General features: G+C 39.7%; 1 protein-coding gene across 1 annotated transcript; it reads left to right on the plus strand.

Annotated features, from left to right (window-relative positions):
* The first annotated feature begins 799 nt into the window (after nucleotides 1–799).
* Nucleotides 800–9,276, plus strand: LOC125022720 (cerebellar degeneration-related protein 2-like). The gene is made up of 6 exons (XM_047609620.1): nucleotides 800–1,060; nucleotides 1,708–1,820; nucleotides 3,250–3,398; nucleotides 3,487–3,651; nucleotides 5,762–5,972; nucleotides 6,826–9,276. Exons 1-6 carry the CDS (start codon nucleotides 979–981, stop codon nucleotides 7,426–7,428), a joined length of 1,323 nt encoding a protein of 440 aa, XP_047465576.1. The 5' UTR covers nucleotides 800–978; the 3' UTR covers nucleotides 7,429–9,276.
* The last annotated feature ends 1,081 nt before the right edge of the window (nucleotides 9,277–10,357 follow it).

Genomic DNA, 10,357 nt, shown 5'->3' on the forward strand with positions numbered 1-10,357 from the left:
CATTTAACTACAAACTATTGAATATTAAATGAATATAATTGTTTTTATGTATTTATCGTGTTACCTGTTTTGAATTAATATTTGACTCGTATTTTTTCAAAAAGATTTACATAATTTTGCATAGTAATGGTAGCATAGTAGACTAATGGCTTTTTTTGGCTTGAGGGGTGGGTTTACTCAGTCCTGCCGTACCCCTACCCTTAAAACCTATCTTTACTATTATTATTGTTATTATTTTTGCTGCATTTCATTGACATTTTAAATGTACATCGTTTTACTTAATTTGTACTCACGTGAGATATCCAGACATGTACGGCACGCCTATAGTAGAATATCACAATGTGCTCTAGATAATAATATGAAATGATATAAGATTTTTATATATAAGATAATTATTGATAATATTTATTGTGTACAATAACACATGTACTGTAAACCTATGTAGGAATGTAGCAACAAGCACATCACGCTGATTATTATTGATATTTTCTTTTCTTATCTTATTTTATCTTACAAAACCAATGACTTTATTTTCTTGTGCATTTGTGTTTAGTTTAATGTAATTTATGTAAAGAAAGTGACAGTAAATTAATGTTTTCTAACCATTGAATTTTACAGAATTAATGACTATTCTATATAATTTGTTTAGAAAAAATATGATTACATTAAAAACTCTTCACATTTATTCCCAAACCAACATTTATTTGCATATGAATTTCAAATATTTATCGAAGCGAGGCAGGCTCCTGCACTTATTCTGAAAGGGCCAACCCGGAAGCCCGTCGGTGGCGGAGTTTCATCAGTGCTGATGTGTCCGTGAGTCTGACGCGTGATGTGAGTCTGTCCCGTCTTGAACGCACCGGTGCCGGCTGCAGGCATGAGAGACGCTTCCTCCGGTTTTTGAAGTCGTTTTTTGGTCGAGTTTAAAGATGCAAAGGAGCCTGGAAGAGTTTGAGTGATTTTATTCCAGTGGAGAAGATGCTGACAGACATGATCGTGGAGGAGGAATTTGAGTTGAAGGAGGAGGAACCGTGGTACGACAAGCAAGACCTTGAACATGGTACAATTTCCTTTCAGTCTTTGTGTCTCACACTCCTTAATTATATATTTATATTAGAAAAAACATTAAATACTAATTAAACAGCAATTTTAGGGGAACTGCAAATGATATATTTATGATATTTAATGAGTATAATATAATGAGCCATGCAGGTGCACAATATTTAATTTATTTTAGGTGTTTCTCAACCTATACTATATATTATTTTTAAATGAGGGTGTTTTTTTAGTCACGGGGTTGCTTCAAGGTGATTTTTTTTTTTTTTTTTTTTTTTTTTATGAGGCAGGAAAAAACAAGTGTCAGCAGGACACTCACAAATGCGGCAATGTGAGGGGGGAGAAAAGAAAAGCTGTGTCTGGATGTGGCTTTAAATGAATTAGTCCTTATCTGTCTGAGCTGCATCACTTCACAGATAAATTTATCAAGTAAAAAAAAAAGAAAGCCACAAGAGCATGTGAGCGTACACGTAAGAACACCGCTGTAGTATGTCTAAAGATAGACAATTGACAAATCGGGCTGCTGGGTTCCTGCCAACGAAAAACAGGAAAACCTCACAAAGCTGCTTGTGCCGGTGCCCGTGTCCTCTCTCCGGTGAGACTCGGGAGCAAAAGTTGCAATGCGTCCTCCTCACACGGTGTCTCCTGCAGACCTGCAGCTGGCGGCCGAGCTCGGGAAGACTCTGCTGGAGAGGAACAGGGAGCTGGAGCAGGGACTGCAGCAGATGTACTCCACCAACCAGGAGCAGCTGCAGGAGATCGAGGTGAGGAGATGTCTTCGAGTCTCTTCACATTAAAATGTATCGCCGGGAGCTTTACAAGAGCATGAAATTGGTGGAAAAAAGAAAGACACAACATGCTTGCACTTCCTCTGGGTTTGGGCGGACTTGACCTTTTTCTGGCTTCACTTTTGATTAATCTGTCCCCGAACGCTTGTCCAGGCCAAATCCAGATGGAAGGAATTGATCCGTTAGTGTATTAGCAATGTTTTTGTCCCAGAGTTGACATCATACATTTTTTTGCTGTTGGGGCAGTTTTCACCTTGTAAAGAACACCACAGAAACAACTCAGTGCTGAGGAAATTCATTCAGAACTAGTCACAAATAAAAAGATAATGTAAGAAAACACAGCATTCTTTGTAGTCACCATAGAAATAAACCTCTTTATTGAGTTTAAAGGTTGAATTTTAACATGGGGAAACCGTTTGAGCAGTTTTATGCGGAATAATATCAATATTTTTTGAAAAACCTGCAGGTTTGGAATGAAAGAAAAGGGTTTATGCAAGATTCTCATAATGTGACTATGAGAAAGTGTAACTAATTGCTTCCCAGATAGAAACTTAAACCAGATCCGCTCTTTTCTTCTGTGTCTTCTTGTACAAACTTTAGACTTCAAACTAAATGTACAGGAACGGGGTCATCCTTTAGTCGTCTGGATCTAAATCCATCCCTGCCTGTCATGGCTGATATACACAATTAATCTCCTAAGACCTGAGCTGGACCTCTGTGACGTCTTGTGACCCATCTTATGATTTACTGTTACGCCTTCGCTGGAGTGAAAACTGTTTGAACGCGCCGCCAACCTGTTTATCTACTGACAGGTGTTATCCATTAACTCTCTGACTGTTTCATTTTGACTTTCTGAATGTTCATCGCGTCTCTGCGCACTGTTAAGCTTATGCTCGGTGTGTTTTGTGTTGATTTTTAAGCCAGCAGATTAGGGGACGAAAGGTTCAAAGTGTGAAATTGGCAGCAGGGGCCGATAAGATAACCTGTTCTCAAAGAAAGTGTCCCCTACAGGAGGCATCCAGAGACATTTATGTGTCACTGGGAAATGAAAATAAACAAATTGTCTCTTTTTAATTTTAATTGTTGTCCATAATGCTCAAGGAAAAGTGTTTTTTATAATCTTATAATCATTTGACAAAACTGCTGCTAGTTTGACTGAAATTTACTATTTATTTAAGTTAATAAAAATAAATTGACCTTTCAGATTAATAAAAAATTAGGTTTAAGACCTTATTTACATATAAATTAGATGGCAGCCATGTTTCAAGTCATCTTCTCATACTCACGTTTTAAAAGGAAACACTATGTATTATCTGGCTTTATTTATGTTCACTTAAATCTCTTCTTTGTGTCTCTTTGGTGCATCAATGTGAAGCATTATGAGATGTCTTTCTTTATTTCCCAGTACCTGACGAAGCAGGTGGACCTCCTGCGGCAGGTCAACGACCAACATGCTAAAGTCTACGAACAGCTTGACGTGTCGGCCCGAGAGCTGGAGCAGAGCAACCACAAGCTGGTTCTGGACAACCGGACCGCCCAGCAGAAGATCCAGGGGTAAATGGAAAAAAGATGAATAAATAAATAAAAAAGGCAAAATATGCTGTATTATTAGGCTCATAAGGTTTTGTATTTTTATTTGCAGGCTGACTGAAACGGTGGAGCTGCTGCAGACTCAGGTGGAGGAGCTGCAGCAGCAGGTGGAGGAGATGAAGCTGAGTCCTTGTCCGCCTCGAATGCCTCCACACGGAGAGAGGTGGCCTCCACGCAGCACTCAGAGCGTGTCCTGTCTGCAGGAGCTGCAAAACAGGTAAAAGAGGTTCGCTAGATGAGCAGTCGAGTCACTGTTGAAGCAAAACGACCAAACATCAGCTGATTTTAGACGGACTGACATGAGGATTTGCTGTTTTTATATCATAAGGAATTGGTTTTAGGTTCCATCCAACAAAAGGATTTATATTTATTGACAACTTTACACATTAAAGTCATCAGTTACTTTAGATTATTGCAGAAAATTTGACAAAACTTTAAAATGAAAAGTTATAAATGTAAAAATAATAAACAATTTTGCACATTATGCACATAGGAAAATAAAAGTGGTTTATTTGCTTAAATTCCTTTTTAAAGAACTTTATGTCATTGGACATTTACCAAAGAACATTATTTTCTGATGAATCATTTTGATAAATAGTCAACAGTTTGTATTTGTTAAGTAATGTAGAAGAAAACTGTTTAGCTTGTTTAGTTAGCATGCATATTTAGCATGCTAACTAAACAAGCTGAACAATTACTTATTGTCAGAAACTACAAGTAGTTTAAAGCAATAGTTTAGCACTTTGGAACACACTTTCTTGATAAGAGTTGGATAAAAAGATCTCGCATTCCTACGTATGAAGCTAACAGGGAGTGGATTAGCTCATCCTAGCTTCTGGAAACTGTTAGCCGGACTCTGAACCCAGCTACCAAGACCTATAGACCTCTTGTGTTTTTGTTAATTCAGTACAAATTTTAGTGAGATATGTTCTGGATTCACATTACAACCAAACAAAGCTCAGCTCAGCGTAGCTACCTAGCTAGCTACACTGTTCCCAAGCCGCACCATGATGTTGTTGTGTCGTTGTCCACTTAGACATTAACTGGTGAAGCATATGATTAGTCGTGGAGCCAGTTGAACTGTTGCACATCATATAGCTTCAGATGTTGGGAATTAGCTTCATGCTTTATGTCATTTGTTGCTGTATCGCCACTAGTGTTATGTTAAGCTAAGCTAACTGGTTGCAGCTGTGGTTTGATTTCCTCCTCATTATTTAAAAAAAATATATAGATTAATACCCCTAATTGCATTGTCAGTGGTCCAATGTCTTTGTAAGTTTCAAAAAGGAAAGCGGCTAATCCTCTCAGCTTTAGCTGTGCTAAATCCTGGCTCCCGTCCATGTCTACCTCACAGCAGTCTGAATGTTTCATGCTGTGGTCACTTCCTCCTGGCCCAGAGAGTAAGAGTCCATTCACTGCCTCAGTTTAGTCTCTCCGGTGTGTGTAATCCTGTTATCCCTCAAAATATCCAGGTCAGATTGGAAATGTCCCTGATAAAGATGTTGGACTGAAGTCAGAGTGCAGTGAGGTTGGAAAGCAGGAGGTCAAAGTCTGAGCTGGAGTTCATGTCTCAACGTCTTTCTTAATTGATGTTCCTCTAATCGTCTCGCTTCCACTGATAAGTTCTCCTGTCTTGCTGGGTGTGCACTACTTCCTGTTTTCAAACGTCTATTTCTTAACCTTCACTGGAATCCAGAAATATGCAGGATGAATAAATACAGTAAAATATGTAGCAGAAGACAAAAGTATTATTAAATATTGACACTATTTCCTTGCTGTTTATGAATGTCTTTGATTCAACCATTACACTTTGGACCCTCAGTGTAACAAAATTGAACCTGACCCATGACCTTTGACACATGTTGTCATCGTTTGCCTCGCGAGGAATTTTCCCTTTCCCGGCCACTGTGTTTTTTTCCTCATTTATAACGAGACACGTCATAGATAAGACAAATTATCAGCCTGCACAGTTACATAACCGTTAGACGGGAACAGATGATGAAATAATCCCCATTCAATGTCCTCTGATTGCCTTTTTACAAGCTCACATGCTCCACATCGGCACTTTTGAAGCTCAAAGTGAGCTAAGAGCTAAATTTCATCTGACATATTATAAAATAAATGAACCACATCTCAAAATAAACATAACCATTCACCAAAAGATTAGCAAATGTCAGCGCCTGTGGACTTTACTGGAACAAGTTCCTAGCAAGAAAATGAACAAGCACAATTCTCAAGCTGTTCCTTTAACACATCGTTTATTGTCGTTAGTTATGTTAAAACAATAAGAATTAGGTTAAATCTATAAATAAATCTTCTCTGTGCAGGCACGATGATCCCGACAAACACTCGGACGACTCCGTCGCCGTGTCGTGGCACGAGGAGGAGCAGGCGTCGCTGCGTCACTCCCTCCGCGCCCTCCAGACTCAGTTCGCCACTGAGCGCGCTCGTAGGGAGGCGGCGGAACGAGAGGCCGAGATCCTCGCCGGGGAAAATGCGGCGCTGGAGCAGCAGCTGTCACAGATGGATGGATATCAGGTACGTCTGACCGATATACATCTTTATCAGTTTGGAAGTCCGTCCCTTTAATCCCCCCCCCCCCCACTGCCCCCAAAGTTGGTCTGGAGTCACTCAGATGAAAACTGACTACGCCACAGCAAAGTTCTGCAAATCGTTGGTGTGGGATCTATGCGGTGATGAGAGTAACAGCAACGTAGTCGAACATATGGACTTTGAGCTGCATTAGTTTAGTTTATCCCCCTTTATCCACCTAAGCATTTGTTTGGAATGCATCTTAGTTTCTTTAGTATAAGATTAGGTATTTGGGATTAGTTGGACCTAAAAAGTATTAAAAATCCCAAGCATAATCTTATTATGTGGGCACAGGGATTATTTCAGTGTATATTACAATATAAGTCCCCAATGTGTATATAAAACGATGAAATCCCAACGTCCTCAAACGAATACTGAATGTGAATTTGTTAAATTTTCATGTCATATCAAACTGGAAAAGTTAATAAGAATAAATAAACAAGTGTATTGACCCTTCGCTACCAGTACTCCTTATGAGTGTCTCCTTATGAGGACAGCAGGTCTAAATAAAGCAGAATAAGCTGCAACGAACCTAAAACATAACGTCCCCATATGAGGACGCCGGGTCTCAGGAGATTAAAACAAAGTGGCTCTAGTTGGTTGTAGGACTTTCTAGGACTATTTATTTGGTTGAAACAAGCCCCATAATGAAATCCAAACGTCATTTCATCACATTCTGGTGAGAATTGTGTAGCTATTATCACATTACACAAATAAGTTGCTTCAACCTGAGGAGATATTTTTTCCCAACAAATGCAGTAGGCATCAGATTTCTAAACACATTTTCTCTCTTCATCAGGCCAGAGTGTCTGAGCTGGAGCGTGAGGCTGAGGAGCTCCGTCAGCTCTGGAAACTGGAGTCGTCGAGCAGATCCACGGGGCCCGACGTCCTCCACGGCCTCCTGCCCGACTCCATGTTCCTCCACCCGGAGGAGGAGGCCGACGGAGAGGCCGCCGCGGCCAAAACCCCCGCGGTCCTGAAGCGCTGGGGCAGCGAGCGGCTCATGAAGGTGACGCAGGCGCCCGGCTCTCCCAACAGGATCTACGACCACGAGTGCTCGTGCGTGCGCCGGGCCGAGGTGGTGAAGTACCGCGGGATCTCGCTGCTCAACGAGGTCGACGCCCAGTACAGTGCCTTGCAAGTGAAGTACGACGAGCTGCTGCGCCGCTGCCACCTGGGCCCCCAGGAGGACGAGCAGAGCCACAAGTCCGTCCAAACTGCATCCGTCGTCGCCTCCGGTCCTGCTCCGACGGACGGGGAGGACTTTGAGGACGACGTCCAGCAGCCAGAGTACAAGGAACTTTTTAGGGAGATTTTCTCCCGCATTCAGAAAACCAAAGAGGACCTGATTGAGAACAGGGGGAGAGTCTCAGGTGGTGAAGAGCTACCTAAATTGAATTAGATAATCTAAATTATATATATAAAAAAAATAAATAAATTAAAGACCAGCTGAAATATTAATTATTGTCTTCCAGTTACAGAGCAACTCTCTGGAGAGACTTATTGTTTTGCCCAGAAATGCTGAATGGGGTTAAGAGATGAGAGTGATGCAGGAACAAGGAGGCTGAAACACCATTGGCTCGTTTTTGCACAGAAACAGCAGTGCCTGACGCCGTCGTCTCGGCTGCACCGTCACTCTACCTCACTTTGTACGACCCACTTCACAAATCAACCATCTGCTCAAACATTTCTGGGAAATAATCTGTTCTTTTCCGAAAGCTGGAGACACTTTATTTTATGGGTCCCGCAGTTTCCTGGAAGAAAATTGTAAAGTTGTAAATGTGAACCCACTGAAAATATCCTGGTAAATATTGATTTGGATCAATTATAGAAAAATGGAGACGTTATGCTGTTAAATTTAAATCATACGTTTCGCCATGAACGGTAAATAACATTTCCAAGTCTTGCTTTTGTGCAAAGCTTCAGAGCCACAGTTATTGAATTTTCACTCGTATTTATTCATTAATTAACTCTGTGGTCAATTTAACGTAAAGCATCATTCAAATTTATGCAACAAAATGGTTCTTAAATCCATAACTTACAGAGAAATACAAGCATCAATTTAGACTCAAGTGTGAAGCCTGATAATTTCTTCACCAGCCGCTCATTAACAACATTTACGGATCAATATATCATTGGAGTTGTTTATGAACCCTCCTGGTGAATACGGGGCCAATATTAACTCTGGGTTTTTGCTCCAGTTTTGGTCTCCTCCACCTGCTTTAGGTGCGAAACGCCTGATCAGTTGCTCGGTATTTGTTTCCGTCTGCTGTTTGAGGCTGAACAAGTGGATGAACAGGCTGAAAACAATCCTGTAATGGCAATCAAAGCAATAAAGTTACCGGTTAGGCAGCTAAACAATAAACCAAGTGCCGTAAAGGTGAAGAGGTTAATTGTTTTATAAATTAAACTGCTCAAAGAAACTCATTTCAAATTCTCTATTTTCCTGTAATTATACCAAAATTATATTTTTCTCTTTTTTTTCCAGGAAACTTAAAAATAAAAATAAAAATAAATAAAAAATCAGGGAATCAGACCCATAAAATAGGATTTATTCACTGTAGCTGCTGTTTGCTTTTTGTTTTGTTTACTCCGCTGTTATGAGCTCATGTAAATACTTTATAATTTATTTTTTTGCAACTATATATGCATATTTAAAAAAAAAACAAAAAAATAAATAAATAAACGAACTCTTGGCGATAGTTTTGCCTGCAATGAATGCAACTTTATTTTGCTAAGGAGTTTGTTATCAGAAGTAAAAGCTGGCGATTCAAGGTGCTCAAATATTTGTAACATATCTGAAATTATACTTGATTGTAGCGCGGTAGGCTGTGAGTGAATGTTGTAGTAAAGGGAAGTTTAGCCAACAAAACTAATAATAATAATAATCGGTAATGTAACGTCTTCCCGAAGGTGGTGATGATTAGAAGCTTTTCCTCGCAGCACATCTGTTGCTTTCGCTGCCTGATGTTTGTGTCCTTGTTAAAGCTTAAACAAACGTATTTGTTTGTAAAATCACATCGAGATGCACTTTAGACTTGCAGGGGCATTATTTATCAATGCTCCTCTGACACTTTATGTTTTCTGCTGTATGTAGTTAAAGTGTGATGTTACTCCTGCTCCTTAAATCGTAATGTAGACCTGAATAATCGGCAGTATGTATGTATGTACGATGTGTTTTTACCTGTTTCATGAGTGGACCTCACGGTTGATGTTACTGCTCTGAGACATAAAACATGAAGCAAGCCAAGAACGATGTTCGGTGTCTTTGCTGAGTTGATCTTCTATGAAAATACAGTTAAACTTTAGACAAAACATTTTATCATTACACAGTAAGAGAATAAATAATGGGTTTGGTCGGCTACCAGGAACGAATGGGGAATTATGGGGAAGTAGTTTCAAATAAGGAACAACGGGGGTTAACATATAGTCAGTGTTTGACTAAACATAGGAGCACAGAGGTGGTGTGAACATTCACTGAGGAGGTTAAAGTCCGGAGCTGAATAATTTCTAGCGATAAAGGCAGAAGGAGACGGGAACAGTGTGGATTATGACAGCGTAGGAAAATTAATGAGATAAAGAAGTGGAGCGACAACTCACGTTATCACCAGATGGGAACAGGTTGTGAGGAGGCTGATTTACCTCATTGAACTTCATATGTTGCACAGGCACACATATGCTGATCAGGCAAAACATAATGACCACCTTATTATCATTATTATCCGATACATCCACACAAATTAATGTGTGGATGGAAAGTGGTCATTATGTTGTGGCATTTTTGATTTTCTTCGCATATGCATCCTTTTTCTGTTTCTTAATCCACTTTTGCAGCGTCGCTTTTGAATTTCTCCTGTGACAGATTAATAAAATGATGAAAATGATTCATAAACTTCACATTTAAAGCAGTAAATAACAAACAAAGGAGTTTATCTCTTATCTTCTGCATCAGTTTAAACACAGGGTTGAAAACATCATTATGTATCTTTCCATATTAATGTACCTTTCCAATATTTTTCAGGTTTTCTATCAAAGTGGAGTAATTTGAGCACTAAAGGGGCACTTTTCTTTTTAATTTGCATCATATTGACCATGATTCAATTCATAAAAGGAATAAAAGAAGAGGAGGTGAATACATTTTCAAAGCTTCTGTTCAGACGATGCACTGAATTGAATCAGTTTGACATTTAGATCCGACGTCTTCCCTGCAGTGACGACGAGACACATCAGACGAGCTGACTTTACACTTTATTGAGCGAAGCAACAAACCAGTGAGAAGAAAAACAATTATTACTTCAGCAAGAAGCTGAACCTCTTAACCTTAAAAGTGT

This window comes from Mugil cephalus, chromosome 16 (assembly GCF_022458985.1).
Source record: "Mugil cephalus isolate CIBA_MC_2020 chromosome 16, CIBA_Mcephalus_1.1, whole genome shotgun sequence".
Lineage (NCBI taxonomy): Eukaryota > Metazoa > Chordata > Actinopteri > Mugiliformes > Mugilidae > Mugil > Mugil cephalus.

Coding starts and splice junctions, on each gene's coding strand:
- LOC125022720 (XM_047609620.1), top strand. CDS start 979: ATGCTGACAGACATGATCGTGGAGGAGGAATTTGAGTTGAAGGAGGAG. Junction 1,821..3,249: donor AGCAGCTGCAGGAGATCGAG/GTGAGGAGATGT, acceptor TTTATTTCCCAG/TACCTGACGAAGCAGGTGGA. Junction 5,973..6,825: donor CACAGATGGATGGATATCAG/GTACGTCTGACC, acceptor TCTCTTCATCAG/GCCAGAGTGTCTGAGCTGGA.